The sequence below is a fragment of the Euprymna scolopes genome, chromosome 31 (genome assembly GCF_053919585.1).
Source record: "Euprymna scolopes isolate OS-2025 chromosome 31, ASM5391958v1, whole genome shotgun sequence".
Taxonomy (NCBI): domain Eukaryota; kingdom Metazoa; phylum Mollusca; class Cephalopoda; order Sepiida; family Sepiolidae; genus Euprymna; species Euprymna scolopes.
This window is the reverse complement of record NC_136512.1, coordinates 14,262,409-14,280,653: the sequence shown is the minus strand read 5'-3', so window position 1 is coordinate 14,280,653 and position 18,245 is coordinate 14,262,409. Positions and strand designations below refer to the sequence as shown.

Here is an 18,245-nt window from a genome sequence, read left to right as displayed (position 1 = left end):
CACCCTCATATATACACATATAACAAAAACAACACACATACACACATACATTTTAAATGGGTAAATTTTCAAGAAAAGATATTGAAACTGAAGATCTAAATAAAAGTAACTCGATATCAAAAAAAGTAAAATTAAAGAAATAAGATAAATTTATTTTAAAAAATGACATTAGATTATTGAAAAGTTTTTTTGGTATAATCAAAGTAAAATTTTGGTTTCAGATATTTAATTGCTGACCGTGCTGTTGTAATTTAGCTGGATATGAAACGTGACTTAATTGTTTTTTTTTTTTTTTTTTTTTTCGTTTTTCCCTTTTTCGTTTTTCAGCAAATTTCATAAGCTACATCTCCACTGCTTGTATGTTTGGCAAGGTTCTTAATTTCTTGCTCTTCTTCAAACAAGGGCCGTTTTATGGACTAAGCTATGGAATACTCTGCCTGTGTAAGTACCGTTTAAATATTTTTTTAGATAGACCACATTCTTCACTATAAACTTATTCAAAATTATTTTGTGATATCTAATATATTATGTGTTTGATTCTCAACCCATATAAAATTTTGATGCTATGAAATAAAAAAAAAGAAACAACAAAACAATTACTTTATACGTTGATATCTGACTGTTCAGATTTTCTTTTTGTTTTTTTTTTCTTTATAATTGACCCACGTGTTATTTCTTCTGCCCTTCACATCACCAATTTCTTGGTTAAGTTCGACACTGTTGTCCAAACTTCCAACTTCCAAACTTCTGTATATGTAACGCACCTTCTCTCCACTCCAAAAGCACTGCTGCTGATCAAACTTACTTCTTCAAAATCCAACTTCAAAATGAACGTTCTCTCTGAAAAATCAACCCTCTTTTATCTCCACCCAGGAGCATCTCATCTGCCTATCAGGTGGTAACATTACAGGCATATAAAAAGATAAGGCAGCCATTTTTGTTTCTTTTTTCTTCATTCATTTCGTTTCACGACCGACTCGTTGAATTATGCACACGTGCTAGTTACGTAAGTCACACGTTTCCCTACATTCTTTTTGTTTGAATGTGATGGGATTTTTTATTATTTAGATACACGTCTTGCAAGATATAAATATTCACATAACAGCAAATTCTGGGAACATCAACTTTAAAGAACAGTTGGAAATGACTTATATGCCATACATTACGACCATATAATCCCTATAGCCACCTACCTTGAAAATGCTGCTGTCAAACCTGACATAGTTATATGGAATAAGTCAGAAAGAGTGGCAACCTTGGTTGAAGTGAGTGTCCCCAATGATGGAGGTCTGAATAGAGCTGAAAGAGAGAAACAGACCAAATATTAAGATCTCATGTATGATATGAAAAGAAATTGAAATCTTAAGGAGATATCAATCATACCAGTTATTATAGGTGCTACAGGACTTATGAAGAAGAACCTGAAGTCCTACCTAACTAATATTCCTGGTGAACCAAGTGCAAAAGAGATCCAGACAATTGCCCTTAAAGGAATAGCGAGGATACTAAAAAGAGCTCTCGGTTGGTCACAATAAAAAGCAGAGCAATGTTGGCAGCTGGTTTGGCTGCCCATACCCAGCATTATAATCTTCAAGGGAAGAAAATCAAAAAAAAAAAAACACTATTTCAGCAAGTAGATCATTTTCCATATCTCAAAATCAGAACAATGTTCAATTCAAAATGAAATTGAAAGCTGAATTGACTCTGCCTACTGAATATTCGCCAAATTAATAAAACCCATCTTCAAAAAAAAAAAAAAAAAAAATCTTTAAATAAAAACTAAACTCATGGTAAACCACACAGTCGTTATCCTTATACTTTTATATGGGTGTGAGATCTGGACTGTGTACCAATGTGATCTCAATAAACTAGAAAAAATCCACTAGCAAAAGCTTTGAAATATAATGAACATCAAATGGTATGACTACATAACCAACACAAACGTCCTTGAGAGAGCAAACGGCTGCAGTATTGAAGCCACCATCATGAGGCACAGGTTCCGTTGGTTGGGGCACGTCCTCAGAATGGATGAGAACAGGCTCTCTCGACAAACGTACTCGGAGCGAGCCACACAAAAAAGACCTATCGGCTGCCCTCTACAAGACCGACTCAAAACCAACCTAAAAACACTGGATTTAACATTCACACTTGAGGGAACAACAATTGTGGCACTGATGCATCGTATCCGGTACCAAACAGTACGAAACAGAATGGAGAAAACTGATGGAGATTAAAAGGCAGACAAGAAGAAAACAAGCAGAACCCCCACCAACAGCGGCACCAACCCTTTGCTGGCCTTCTCTGCAAATTCTATGCTCAGATTGGTCTAATAAGCCATCTACGAGACAAGCACTAAAAGAGGAAATTGAAATTCTCAGATACGAGAAAGCGTCCGACGACAACATATATATAAATATATCTGTATATCTAGATAATATTGTCTTCAATGAACACTGGCTGGGTTAAATAGAGCTGAGACGGCAAAGATAACAAAATTCCAAGGTCTTACGTACATCATGAAAAGAAATTGGAATTTTAGGAAGATCTCCATCATTCCAGTGATTATAGGAACAACTGGACTCCTGAAAAAAAAATTTCAAAAACTGCCTGGCAAATAGACCCGGTGAACTAAGTGCAAGAGAGACACAAACAATTGCACTTGACAGGACGGTTAGAATCTTAAAAATACCTCTCGGTTGGAATATATGAGATAGCAGGTGAATGTCATCCACAGCTTGAACAGAATGATGAGAAAATTATGCCTAATTTAAAAAAAACAAAACAAAATGTAAAACGGAATCCTGAAAAATAAAAATAAATTGAGTTGAAAGAGAACAATGGCGCAAGAGCAGGATGGTCGACCACATTCCGCCTTCCACCTTCACACATCTTTCTCCGCTTTATGTCCCACGTCCATTTCTTTTTCTCTCTATCTTCCTCTCACTTTCCTTCTTTTTTAAAAAACAATATAGCAGATAAACGGATGTACAATTTTGAATAAAACAAATTGAAAAAAAAAAAAAAACAACAAAGAAAATGGTGGGATCCTTCAATCAATCCAGTAGATATCTCACTGCTGATGCAATTCTCTAACTATATAAGAGCCAGGTACATCCAAGGATGGAGTACTGTTGCCACATCTGGGCAGGAGCTGCTAGAAAGACTTTATCCTGCCTTGACAGAGTTCAAAATAGACTTTGTAGCCTAGTGGGGAATGTCCTTTTCTCTTCCCTGCAACCTCTTTCTCACAGAAGAGATGTTGCGAGCCTGTCTCTGCTTTATCATTATTTTCATAGCAAGTGCTCATCTGAGCTCCAATCTATGCCCCTCCCTCGCCAAACTTTCACGAGAAATACTCGTCTAGCTGAAAACACTATCATTAATTTCCCCCACTCTTTATCCGTGCCTAAACTTAAATGAAGATTCCATAAACAAAGCTTCTTTCTTAGAACTGCACGCCTGTGGAACTCTCTTCTGTTTGCCTGCTTTCCAGCTGACTACAATATGGTTGTCTTCAAGTCCAACGTAAACAAGTTCTTAATGAGCCGTTCCCCTTAAGTAATCCAATTTACCAAATTTCCACTACTAACAATTACTATGTCACTGTCCCATTGACTACTGTACACTTATTAACAATTATTCTCGAGTGGCCTCTGTGCCTTGATAAGTGGTGACTCCTTTGTTTAAAAAAAAAACAAAAAAAAACTAAGTTCTTTTCAGCTTCTCACTGTAATACCTTCTCTCTCTCTCTTTCTCTTTTCAGTGCATCTGATCTTCTGTCCTGAGCCAGTCTATTCAGGACCGGAAAATTTTACTTATTTCAGAGGCATAAATTTAGTGGTAAGACTTGTCTTCTCTCTCTCTCTCCTTATTAATCTGTTTTTTTTTTTTTTTTTTTTTTTTTCTGATAAAAGTGCAGAATAGTTAACAGTCAAGAAATCACAAATAAAAACTAAAAGTAACAATCTATAGGAAACAAAGTAGGATTAAATTCTCTAAATTGATTGTAAGTTTTATTATCTCAGAATTTGTTTTTTACCTTATCAACATGTTAATAAAAAAGAAAAAATAGGCTGGTTAATTTGGGTGCATAAGCTTAAATCGAAACACGAAAACTTATGAAGAAAAAAAAATATATGTATAGATATATAACTTGAGTTCCTTCAAACCAAAACTTATGAAGAATTCTTAGTGAAATTATATGGAAGGTCATAAAAATTAAACGATAGTCAATCAGAAGAAAAAAGATGTAAGCGTGACACACTAAATAACACACACGCTATCGTATTAATATATTGATTCCATGTATCCTTCCTTTGTCTAATCAAAATAAACACCATCTGGAAACAGTTGTAAATGACTTGGATATCATTGTGTGTACTATCATATTCATATATTGATTCCATGTATCCTTCCTTTGTCTAATCAAAATAAACACCATCTGGAAACAGTTGTAAATGACTTGGATACCATTGTGTGTACTATCATATTCATATATTGATTCCATGTATCCTTCCTTTGTCTAATCAAAATAAACACCATCTGGAAACAGTTGTAAATGACTTGGATATCATTGTGTGTACTATCATATTCATATATTGATTCCATGTATCCTTCCTTTGTCTACTGAAAATAAACACCATCTGGAAACAGTTGTAAATGACTTGGATACCATTGTGTGTACTATCATATTCATATATTGATTCCATGTATCCTTCCTTTGTCTACTGAAAATAAACACCATCTGGAAACAGTTGTAAATGACTTGGATATCATTGTGTGTACTATTTATTAGGAATATGATTTGAAAATGATTTAAATCTTTAAAATATATATAGTCTGTTTATCATACAAACATTATTGGTTACACATGTGTATACATGTTTCCAATTCGAGGATCACACCTCATCGTGTGTGTGTGTGCGCATGTATGTATATATATATATATATATATATATATATATATATATGTTTTATTTTTTATTACTGTTTTATCTGTTAAGTTACACATGTTTCGGTTGTCGAATCATAAAACGGTAATAAAAAAAAATAAAACACATATTTGCTCTGCAATAGTATTGAGCACTCTCTTCAGGTTTTTTACTAATCACCATTTTTGCTTTTTATTTATATATATATATATATATATATATATATATATATATATATACTAGCAGAAGTACCCGTCGTTGACTGGGTTCAAAAACAGCCTACAGAAAATGGACTGTGATTGATGAAAGTATGATAGGTTATGAAAAGGAGGGGGTTGTAAAGAGATAGGTTTTAATACTCAAAAATTTTACCCTAAGCAAAATATGATGAAAGTAAAGATAATTTTCGCGAAAATAATTTTTTTTATATCAACTTTGTTTCCATTCGTATCCAAGAGTGACCAACAAAATGATGTTTCCTTACTTACAAAGAGAAAATGTTATATATATAATAATATAAATATACAAGAAATAATGTTACCATAGTCAATAAAAGTTACTTTTGTGGTAGAAAAGTTCATTGGTTTGTATTTTTAAGTAGTTTGTAAAAAAATTTTTTTTTTAATTCACAAACCGGTTTAAAAAAAAATCAAAATGGCAGCGACTTTGAAATGGAGAGCCCCGTTTTCAATTTGAAGGAGGGGCACCTGAGCATTCTGTGTTAACAATTTAAGAGAGTTCCGTCAACATAAGGAATATTTATAAACCTATTTTAATGTTTTATGTTATTTTGTGCTTGAGGAATATTCGATTATGACGTACGTGTAGTTTATATAAAAATTCATTTAAGTAGTTATCACCTCAAATTTCGTTTTAATTTCGGTTTGCTGAAATTATTTCAAGTAAAGAGCATTAAAAACTATTTCAAAACAAAAAAACATGAACTGAACTTTTATTGACTATGGTAACATTTATTTCTTGTATATTTATTTTTTCGGGTAGTCGTTTATTGGCTTTTCTGCTAAACACTGTTACTAAATAATATTGACGAAATATCGAAAAACAAAGGAACAAAAACAGTTTTGAAAAATAATGAAGCTTTACTAGCATAAGAGTAGTTGTTGATGGGCAGAAATCAGAAGCTCTTAGTATTAATGCTGGAGTCCCTCAGGGGTCCATCCTGGGCCCAACTCTCTTCCTGATCTATATTAATGATCTTCCAAATCACATCCTTACATCATTCCTAGACATCTATGGTAGCACATCTAAGATCATAAGCGACCAAGTTCTCTCTGATTCTCTCTCCTCTGATCTTGAGCAAGTGATACAATGGAGAAGAGGTGGCTTGTTACTTTAATTGCATCTAAAACCAAGCTTTTATCTTTACATCATCAAAGCTCTGATCCCCATCTGGCATCAATTGAAATGAATGGCTCTCGTCTTGGGGAGGCCTCATGTTTTGACAAGCTTCTGGGCTCAACCTTTACTCCTGATCTTAAATGGAACACATACATTAAATCCGTTGCCAAGGCCGCTGGAAAAATGGTGGTATCCTTCTATCGATCCAGTAGATATCTCATTACTGATGCAATTCTCTATCTATATAAGAGCAAGGTATGTCCAAGGATGGAGTACTGTTGCCACATCTGGGCAGGAGCTGCTAGAAAGGACTTATCCTGCCTTGATAGAGTTCAAAATAGACTTCGTAGCCTAGTGGGGAATGTCCTTTTCTCTTCCCTGCAACCTCTTTCTCACAGAAGAGATGTTGCGAGCCTGTCTCTGCTTTATTGTTATTTTCATGGCAGGTGCTCGGCTGAGCTCCATTCTATGGTTCCCCCCTCACCAAACTTTCACAAGAAACACCCGTCTAGCAGAAAACACTATCACTAGTTTCCCCCACTCTTTATCTGTACCTTAACCGAAGCGCAGATTCCATGAGCAAAGCTTCTTTCTTAGAACTGCACGCCTATGGAATTGTCTTCCGTTTTTCTGCTTTCCAGCTGACTACAATATGGTTGTCTTCAAGTCTAACGTAAACAAGTTTTTGATGAGCCGTTCGATATAAGCTAACAAATTTACCAAATCTCCATTACTAACGGTTACTATATTGTCCAATTTCTACTGTTCACTCTTTAACCCTTATCCTCGAGTGGCCTCTTGGCCTTGATAAGTGGTGATGCCTATGTAAAAAAAAAAAAAAACTTTAGTAAAATAATCCGAAACAGCAAAATGGAATACTAAAAAATTAAACACGTAATTACTTTAGTTTTTTTAAAGCAAAGAATCGATATGAATAAGAAGAAAATGGCGCCCTTTTCAAGCAGAACAGCTTCGTTTCAGTTTTAAAGTATTGAACGGTGTAGTATTGCACCGTCGGATTTAGGGTTGTACTATTGTAATGTAAAGAACATGCAGAAGGGTTGTGATCAACTGAATTCCTTCTAGTACACTGACAAAAAAGCATTAACAGATATATAAATAAAAATAAAAAGGTTATGTAAATGTTTTTAAAAAGACACGTAATCACGTGAACAGGATTTTTTCCTTCTTTTGACATGATAACAAGTAACGTCCTTATTTTTTATTATTTATCTATTTTCGAAAGAGTGCCACGTGCAAGTGGAGAAGGTAAAAAACAGTTATGCAAAATTTGTGTTGAGAATTGTCTAAAGTTCCGACTTTTTGGGGGGATTTCACTTTAATAAGAAGGTGAATTATTCGACACAATATGATTCAACTCAAAAAATAAATAAATAAAAGCTAACGTGAATTAAGATTAAAGTTAAGGTGTTATTGTGGACCCTCACCCCTTTTAAAAAACCTTGTTAAACTTTGTGACATATTTACATTCTATGGAGGTCAGGCGCGAACGAACACCCCATAATTTTATTATACCATATTTCTTTAAACTGAAACATAATTATCAAAGTATACTTACGCAGATAGATATGAAAAGTCTTTATTAAAGTTTGTGCCTATTTCCATTCTATGGAGGCCAGGTGCGAACGCAGACTCCACAATTTTATTATACCATCCCTATTTAAGTTAAAACATACTTATCAAAGTATTATGTACATCTATATCAAAAACACTTGTAAATGTTTTTTTTTTTTTTTTTTCAATTTTTTATTTTCATACTTTGTGGACTAGGCGCGTATGCAGACCCCCACAATTTTAATGAATCATCATTATGCTAGATCAAACATACCCATTCCTGTGTCTCAATACATCTTCTATCATTATATGTGATCAGTTTTCTATAATAGTCAACCATATAGGAGCCTATTTGTGACCAGACACACACAGAGACGTTCAGCTTTATATTATATATATATATATTTAATATATATATATATATATATATATATATATATTAAACAAATACATTGTCTGAGACAGTCGTAAAGAAACAAACAAAAGGAAGAAATTTGACTCTACATTTTTTTTCAGTTTCAACAAAAGGCATTTATTACAGATGCTTTTCAAACAACGCATCGCATATTATTTTAAAAGTCTCTCAGTTCATCTTGTCTGTCATGCAGTTTACAAAACCCTGCCATCTCAACACAAGCTTAAAAATCTTTCACGCCATCATGAGGCCATACGCCTATCTCACGCTGGAACGCCTCGTCGTGTGAAGCATTTTTCTCTCTTTTTTTCTTTCCCTTCTCTTGGACATTTGCATATGTGTCATCATGCAGCTGCTGCTGATAAATATGCTAGCGATCTTATGAACGTTTCAAAGCTTTTTTTTTTTAATTTTTTCTTTTTTAATTAAAATGATACTAGAAATATAAAAAGAATAAAAAAAGAAACGATCAAATTTTTATTCGTATTTGGATTCTTCAAACGACTGTTCTCATCTTGAATGCCATTTTCACAACGTTTCGGTTAATGTAACCTCTGACTTTCTTTGGGTGTATCTTGTTGAACTTGGCAATGTTTCTATCAAACTCTGGATTTTGGACCGAATTTCGAACGGAACTCTTTATTTACTTCACTGGAGTAGCATGCTCTCGTTATGGATAGAGGTCCCAAGTAATTTTTTATTGTATTTTTCAAATGCTCACACTGTGACCTTTTTTTTTTAAATTACATTTTCACCCCAAACAAGGCACATTGCCACTTTGATGTAGGGGGCTACTATCAGGGACATAAGCTACAGGAGTACTATGTGGAGAGTTGGGCAGCAAGATGTCGGTTCACGTTACACTTGAACTTCTACATGTCAGTACAATTGGAGAAGCAGGAACCTGGAAGGGAATTCCAAAGTCTATCTGTTCTGGAGAAGAAACTACTGGAGTAGAAGGCTCTCTTATATCTAGGGATTTCAACTGTGAAGGGGTGGGATTTTGCTGCTTGTCGGGTTTGTCGGAGGTATTTACGTCGTGGGGGTACAAGTGCTTGCAGTTCGTCGGAGCATTCGTTAAAGTACTTGTTAAATTACTTGTAGAACAGGCAGGGATGCTACATTTCGTCGATGGGACAGAGGCTGAAGCTTAGATGACAGTTCAGGACCTATCAGGTTGGCAACTCTTTCGAACCTTGTCTAGGAGTGAGAGACTAGTAGCAGATGCACCAGCCCAAATATGACAACAATACTCCATACCTGGGCGAATGGTGGCTGTATAGAGGTACAGGATACTTTCGGGCGTTAGTAGCTTTCTAGCATGGTAGACAGAACCTACCTTTTTCGCAGTGGTCCTGGCAATGCCCTCAATGTAATTTTTCCAACTCCTGTTTCCTGTGAACATTAGGCCGAGGAGTTTAAAAGATGTACTTTCAGATAAAGAGTCTTTGGCCATTGCTATTGGTGGTAGAGAAGGTTTCTTGTAGTTATTTAAAGAAACAAGTTTAGTCTTGGCAGCATTGAATGTGACCATCCATTTTTGTCCCCATTCCAGATTGTCTAGATTGAAGGTTGTCCTCTAGTGTTTCTGTCATTTCTTTAGATATGTGTTCATTTGTTTTCCTGTTGTGCCTGTTATAGAGCGTGGTGTCATCAGCATATATACCCATCTCACAGACAATTTTGTCAGAGAGGGCATTTATGAATATTAGGAATAATAGAGGTCCAAGGATAGACCCCTGAGGCACTCCCGCATTTATATCATATTGTTTAGATGTACGACCATCGAGGACAACCTGAATTTTTCTCTTATCTAAGAAGGATTTAATTATGTTAAGTATTCTTCCAGTGATACCGTATGATCTGATTTTCCTGAGAAAACCTTCATGCCATACCCTGTCAAATGTCTTAGATATATCTAGAGCTACCGCTCTACCCTCTCCTGCTTTGTCAAGTGAATGGTATATACACTTAGAGATTACAGTCAGGATATCTGCTGTGGAATGGGCTTGCCTTGGCATATTGTTGGTCGGTCAGAAGTTTAGCATCTGTAAGGTGATGGACTAGAGCTTTGTTAATTATGGACTCCAATGTTTTGGCAAAAAGTGGGAGGAAACTAATTGGATGGTAATTTACTTGGTCAGTTCTTTCGCCAGAATTCTTGAAAACTAGTACCACGGAAGCAATTTTCCAGCAGGCAGGAAAGCAAGATTCATTAAAGCATTTGTTTTAAAGTGTGGAGAGAACCGGAGCTACTTCGGCGGAGCACTTTTCTAATAGCACAGCCAGGATGAGATCAGATCCACATGCTTTTGAAGTGTCAAGATTTTTTATGATAGCATGCACCTGAGAAGGGGTGATTTTCAGATCGTCTAGTGTGGCGTCTGTCCGCAAAGGAAAGTCAGGGAGGGGGTGGTTAGCAGGGTCCAGTGTGGAGTTGGAGGCAAACCGACTGGCAAGCATGTTAGTCTTCTCGGTTACCTAGCAAACAACCTCATGATTGTTGGATAGTGGGGGAATTGTTGATTGCCCATTATTTACTACACTGTTGTAGATTTTCCAGAAGTCACAGCTTCCTAATTTCTGTGCTTCAATGCGTTTTGTGGTGGTTTCAGTAAATTCTCTCTTAGCTGTTGCTATTTCTTTCTTACAGTTATTTCTGGCTTCTATATACTTCTGTCTGTTTGAACTGGACTTATGTCGATTAAATCTGCGGTATGCATGCTGTCTTTGCACGATGGCAGCTGCACAAGTAGAAGTAAATCATTGCGGAGAGTGGGGTTTGCTATAAAACTTTCGCGTGGGAACATGTGCTTCAATTACTATTTTGAACCATTCGGTGGTCTCATTTGCGCACTGTTCAGCAGGAAGTGAAAAGATATTTTGCCATATGGCGTCTCTGATGAGATCCATGATGGCGTCCCAGTCAGCCTTTTTATAATATCTCATTGTTTTGAGCAATGGCTCTTCCGTTTTGGCTCTAAAGTTTAGGGCGATTTCAACTATTATCACTACATGATCAGCATTCCCAAGTGGACTGTGGGCATTCGTAACACAATCATCAGGAACTGTGGTCAAAAACAGATCTAGAAGTGATGCGTGTTGTTCTTGCTGGTCAGGGAAACGGGTGGGAAACGTAACCATCTGTGATAGGGAATGAGATATAGAGAAGCTATGTGTTGTGCTACCAGCTGCGTCTGTTTAAGTAGAGAATCCAAGCCAGTTGTGGTGGACATTAAAGTCACCAAGTACATGCACTTGTGTGCTAGTGTTGAGAGGGAGTTTTGTATCTGTACTGGTAGAGAATTTTCAACCTTCAAGAGAATATCATTTTTACAGTTGATTTTTTCCAAGTACTCTAACCACTGTGCCACAGGTACTTGTGGACAGTTCTAGTACGTTCAACAAGATACACTTGAAGAATTTCAAAAGTTCTGCAGACACCTAAGATGTTGACATTAACGTTTAAAAGATGGGAGTGGTACCATTAAAATGAGTGACTTTTTGTGCTTCAGAATTTATTTTTTCTACATAGTCACCACCATTCTCAATGCATTTTTGCCAGGAATTCAATAACTCATCTCTGCTTCTGATGCATGTCTATGACAGGGATGCTTTCTTAGAAGTCTCACACCATCAATACCCTGCAACAGAGAAATGAAACTTTCAGGTTATGTTTACATAAGTTCTGTCATTATAACCATCCAATACCTACTGATCTATCCGGGCGGAATAAAAAGAATAGGGGGCTTTACTTTTGGAATATGTTTTCATCCAACACGCTGTTCTACCAACCTCTGCGCTCAGATTTTATAAACCACTGCATATTGATAGCTTGTTACCTTATAATAAAATGTCCACTTTTTTTCCGATTCTTTTCCATGTGTGCATTAATAATTACGAAAAAAAATTATTAAATTTTTCTCTTTACAGGAAGAGCTCGAACGTGATAAAAAGTCTACATGGGTGATTGGTTTCTACGCAGCCTGGTCGCCAGCCTGCATCAGTTTTGCACCGTTATTCGCGCAAATTTCTTCTGAGTAAGTACCATTGATTCATTTCTTAATTTTTAATTTTTTTTTTTTACATAGGTATCATAATGGAAATTCTGTAAATTTGTTAACTTATATTGAATGGTTCATCAAGAACTTGTTTACGTTAGACTTGAAGACAACCATATTGTAGTCAGCTGGAAAGCAGGGATCATAGAATGGAGGAGCTCAGTTGAGCACTTGCCATGAAAATACCGATAAAGCAGAGACAAACTTGCAACATCTCTTCTGTGAGAAAGAGGTTGGGGGAAGAAAAAGGACATCCCCTACAAGGTTACGAAGTCTATTTTAAACTCTATCAAGGCAGGATTCATGAGATTTGCTTGAAAGTTTGCCATAAGAGGTTTTATACACACACACACACACAAACATGTATATTAGTGTTGGGATGATTAATCGGGATTGGAAAAATGAGGGTATCGGAATTGGTATCAGAATTGAAAAAAATTGTGCCTATCGTTCGATGCCAAAACGATTCTTTTAATTGTCTTTTTTATTTGATTTTGTTTAAAGCAAAAACTTCTATTGTTAGTGATATTGCTGGTGATAATGGTAAAAAAAAGAGCAAATATTTATTGATTTTAAAACTACCAGTAAAACTAAAATCGAGAAAACATCTCCCACAAGTGTATTTTTACGTTTAGGAAAATATCTGTGCGTTTAACATGTGTTTTTACGGTAACTGGGGAAAAATAACAAATCCAGAGTTAAATATTTAGAGATTTGTAAAGAATCAAAATCGGAATCAGCAATTTAGTACAGAATCGGTTATTGTATCGGAATCGGGGAAAAATATTGGAATCGTCCCATCCCTAATATATATATATATATATATATATATATATATATATACACACATGATGTTGTTTACAGTTGTGATCTTATAAACCGACGCATTTCAGGTGAAAACATTATTACATACTTACGTGTCATGTTGAAATTTGTATAAATTCCCAAAATTAATTCAATAGAAAATAATCACAAGTAAAAATAGAATTCATCGAATTAATGAGTTTTATCATATTTTAATGTGGAACAGTTATGGTGAATTCTGTATGACAAACAAGGGAGATAATCCTCGAGTTGACTTCAATTAAGCGTCTGCCATCTTTTAAACAGAATATCTGAGAACGAAATTGTGACTTTTTTTTTTTTTTTATTGATAATACTTCTAGTGTATAATCTACTGGATCATTTCTTTTTCATAATTTTTGGGATTTACACTAAATTATATTTGCCACATCATTTTTGAAATTTTTTTTCGTGAGTTTGGTTGTTCCATTCCAGTAATTAATGGAGCAACCTGACAGTGAAAAAAAAAGAATTTCAACAACTACCTGGCATATATATCAAGTGAACCAGGTGCAAGAGAAATATAGACAATTGCACTTAAAGGGTCAGTCAGAATCTTAAAAAGATCTCTTGATTGGGATGTATGAGAAAGCAGGTGAATATCTGGCATCTAGTAGGATGACCCATCCCTAGCTAAAACAAAATAAGAAAATTGAACAAAACAAAATATGTACAAGCTAATTTTGTTGTGTGTCAATAATGCAGTAATATTATCATTGAATTAAGCATTGTTTATTTAATATTTTCACACAAAACAATTGCAATTGCAAAAAAATTTCCTTTTTTTTATTTAAATTACATTTTTAGTGTAATTTCTATTATATTTAAATTACATTTTTAGTGTAATTTCTATTATATTTAAATTACATTTTTAGTGTAATTTCTATTATGTGGAAGATTAATTACATTTTTAGTGTAATTTCTATTATATGGAAGATTCTAATATTTTCCTTGCATGAATGAATGTGGAATCTTCAGTGTAACATAATTTTTATATAATCTTGAAAAATAAAAAAAAATAAATTGAAAAAATTTTAAAGCAGTAACACACAGAAATATTTAAATAAAAAAAAATGCTAAAAATTATATAAACGCTCACGATAGGAATGTACAGATGCATGGCTGGGGGGTTAAAAAACAGTCGGTTTTGCACTTGCCCCCCCCCCCCTTCTCTTCAACCACCCGACATCATTTTCAGATAGCCTTTTGACTTTCTGACATTTTGGGCTTCTGTAGAACTTATGCTAGACGATTTCTTTTTATTTTGTTTTGATTATGCAAAGCCAGAATCTCTCACTTGTGGGGGCTAATTAAGCTATTTTTTTGTATAAACAAGATGTTTTTTTTTTTTATTATTTAATTCAACATTCTAGAACTTTACTAATTATCTTTGAAATAGTCCCAGAAAACTAATATTTATCAATGAATTTATTTAACTTCAAAATTTAGCTGAACTTGTCAGTTTCCAAATGTCGCCGTAAAAACATTTTCGTTATAACTTTTTTTCACCTGTAAAAATAATTTTTTTCTTTTTGGAAATTAACTTTCAAATACAGTCAAAATGTAATCAGAAACGTACAAAAAAATTATGATAAACCGGCTTTCAAAACTATGTTCTATCAATTTTCCGCCATTAATGCATGTGCCTAGATGACACTGTCTTTCAGGACGGTCATCTTGTTTTTTCTTGATTACCTGCACACTTTTTTCCGAAAATCAGCTCTAGCATGTCTTCTACTGGACCATTTTTTTTTTTATTTATACTAATTTTGACATGACATATAAGTACATAATGTTTTTCCTTGAAATGCCTTTGTCTGATAATTGGATCGAACGACACACTATAGTAAAATTGCACCAAATCGTGTAAATTAATCAATTATTATTATTTATTTTTTATTTTTTTAACTCTGATTAAACTCTGAACTTGCACCTTAAATCTACTTTTTTCCTACTCAAAAGAATGAATAATATGGGTAAATATCTCTTTCAATATTTTCACTGTCTTTTTTTGTTTCTTTTTTAATTGCTTTATCTCAGCTGAAATAAAGTTTTGTATCATCTTTTTTTTTTTCTTACTAAAAAATGTATAATTTGGGTTTCAGTATTTTCAATATCTTCTTTCTTTTCTATTTCAGGTATGCATTGACTAATCTTAAATTTGGTAAGCTTGACGCTTCCAGATATCCAGAAATTGCTAAAAAGTTAGTATTCATTTTTCTCTTTAAACTGATTTACTTTTAGAAGCAAGATTTATTACAATTTATTTTTTTAAATATTCATTTTTTTTTAAAGTTATTTTTGTATGTGTGGACGGGAGGTACTAAATTATTATAGTTAAACATATCTTACAATATAACATCAAATTTATCCGAGGAAATACATTTAGTTAATATTTATTGTCAGAAAACTTTATTCATTGGTAGTTTGAAAATGAAATGAAATAAGATGTTGTTTACAGGCAGTTTTCTCTGTGTTTCTGCTTCCTGGTCATTTTTTTTTTACCTGGTAGTCACCACATATAAAAACCTGAAAGCCACTCAAAGATGAGGGTTAGTGAGTGTAGGGTAGTCACTAACTCAACAGCGTATTGATAGTTAGTGGTGGAAAGGGATTATTTCGGGGGGGGGGGGGGGGCAAATTGTAGTTAGTTTGAAAGCAGGCCAGCAGAACAGAGTTCCATAGTCTGGCAGTTCTAGGAAAGAAGCTTTGTTCATGGAATTTGCATTTAGATTAAGGCACAGATAGAGAGTGGAGGGAAACTGTTGATAGTCGTTGTAGATGGACGAGTGTTTTTATTTGTGAAAGTTTGGCAAGTTTGGGTGGACCAGAGATTGAAGCTCAGATGAGCACTTGCCATTAGACTTGAACTTCTACAGCTTAGTACAATCAGAGAAACAGACTTGGGAGAGAAATTCAACATCTAACAGTTTGAGAGAAGAAACTATTGGAGTAGATTTAAAGTCGCCCTGAGCTAACATTCATATATATATATATATATATATATATATATATATATATAGAGGCAATATCTTCTGCTTTTAAAGATTTTTTTCACTCCAGCAGGTAGTCACTCGAGCCATGGAGGATACGACAGCATCAACAAGAATTTAAATGTGCAGTCGCTGTCTCCGGGTGTTCTTGAAGAAGATTCACCATCGTCGCTTTCATCTCAATAGAAGAAAGGCCGCATTCTCTGTCTGTGTTTCTACTTCCTGGAATAACAGTCTACTTGATAAGGTTGTGATGATGCTTTCCATGTTTAAAGTCACTTTGGATAAAACATTCAAATTTTTATATAGATTGTTTTTTACAAAGGAGTCACCATTTATCAAGTCCCGGAAGCCACTCAAAGATAAGGGTTAATGAGTGTATGGTAGTCAATGGGACAATATCATCATAATCGCTAGTGGAAATTTGGTAAATTGGGTTATTTAAGGGGATAGCTCATCAAGAATTTGTTTATGTTGGACTTGAAAACGACCATATTGTAATCAGCTGGAAAGCAGGGAAATGGAAGAGAGTTCCACAGGCGTGCAGTTCTAAGAAAGAAACTTTGTTCATGGAATCTACATTTAGGTTTAGGCACAGATAAAGAGTGGGGGAAATTATTGATAGTGGTTTCAGCTAGACAAGTGTTTTTTGTGAAAGTTTGGCAAAGGAGGACCATAGATTGGAGTTCAGATGATGTATGCATCTTCTGTCTTTTCACGTGGTTTGTTGCACTTTGCTATTTTTAAGTGTTTTGCCAATGAATTTGATTTTATTTGATAGTGAAAGAGAGGGGGGAAAAAAGTGTCACCGATAATTGTTGTAAGTAGAGAAGGCAAGTGCAAGATATTTACTTCAGTCTTGTTTGGTATGTTAACCCTCTCTCCCTCCTCTCGGCTATTATAACCAATGAGAATTTCATCTTGGAAATAAAAAGATGTAATTTTTTTGCTTATTTTATCCACTGAATAATTGCTTTAATTTAGAAATTTATACAATTTGGTGTGTGGGTGTGTATGTATATATGTGTATGTATATATATATATATATATATATATATATATATATATATATATAGTTAGTAAGTTATATGTGTATGTATATATATATATATATATATATATATATATAGTTAGTAAGTTATAAAATATATATGGCGATTAAGCTACACTGAATATTCTGCATTTCATCCACTCTAGGATTTTTCAGGCTTATGCATAAGCCTGAAGAATCCTAGAGTGGATGAAACGCAGAATATTCAGTGTAGCTTAATCGCCATATATATTTTATAACTTACTAACTAGGTCTATCTACGTATTGAGCATTGTTGAAGTAAATACTCAAAGTTTACGCATAAATTTATACTTTCGTATATTAATTTTATGTAAGTAAATGAAGTAGTTATATATTTTCCCAAAACCTTTGGCCTTGGAGGGGAGACTAACCCTTGCTGCTACATTTTCAAATGATCTAAAATAACAGCAAGGGGAGACTTGATTCCAAATATTTCTCATATGTTATATTTCTCCTCTTTGGTTTTCATACATAAAGTAAATTTCACAGTGTATAAGGATTATTTTATACTGGAGATATTGCTAACCATACCCTATTTCCAAAAGAGGGGCAATATGATATATAAGAAATATTTGGAATCAAGTCTCCCCTTACTGTTATTTCAGATCATTTGAAATCGTAGGTAGACCAACACAAAACCTTCCTTAAAAAAGTTGTTTTCTATAGGTTTTTGGGTGCTGGAAACGCATATCATATTTAAATTTTCCGCAAATAAGTATTTTTCCGTTCTTTATGTTATAAGTGGTATTCACTGTCATACGTGCAAGCACGTGTATATTTTTGCTTAATACCCGGAAATATACTTTTTTGCAAAATTGGCAAGATGGCGGGATATGATCAATCTCATTGAAATTTGATTTTCTTTTCTAAAAAAAAAAAACTACTTGTTTATGAAAACTTTATTCCATAATTGGTAAGTACAATATAGTGGAATGCAAAAGGTCTTGCCACATGGACTTGAGGTCATGCACGTTTTGTCCGCCTTTAGCATCAGAG

General features: G+C 34.3%; 1 protein-coding gene across 1 annotated transcript in view; it reads left to right on the top strand.

Moving 5' to 3' along the window:
* LOC145255636 (thioredoxin-related transmembrane protein 2 homolog) overlaps window positions 1–18,245 on the top strand; it is a 48,080-nt gene that overhangs the window by 23,770 nt on the left and 6,065 nt on the right. The window contains exons 3-6 of the mRNA XM_080114165.1: window positions 328–441; window positions 3,764–3,840; window positions 12,214–12,320; window positions 15,323–15,388. Coding sequence (XP_079970291.1) covers window positions 328–441; window positions 3,764–3,840; window positions 12,214–12,320; window positions 15,323–15,388 — 364 coding nt within the window. The remainder of the gene's footprint in view (window positions 1–327; window positions 442–3,763; window positions 3,841–12,213; window positions 12,321–15,322; window positions 15,389–18,245) is intronic.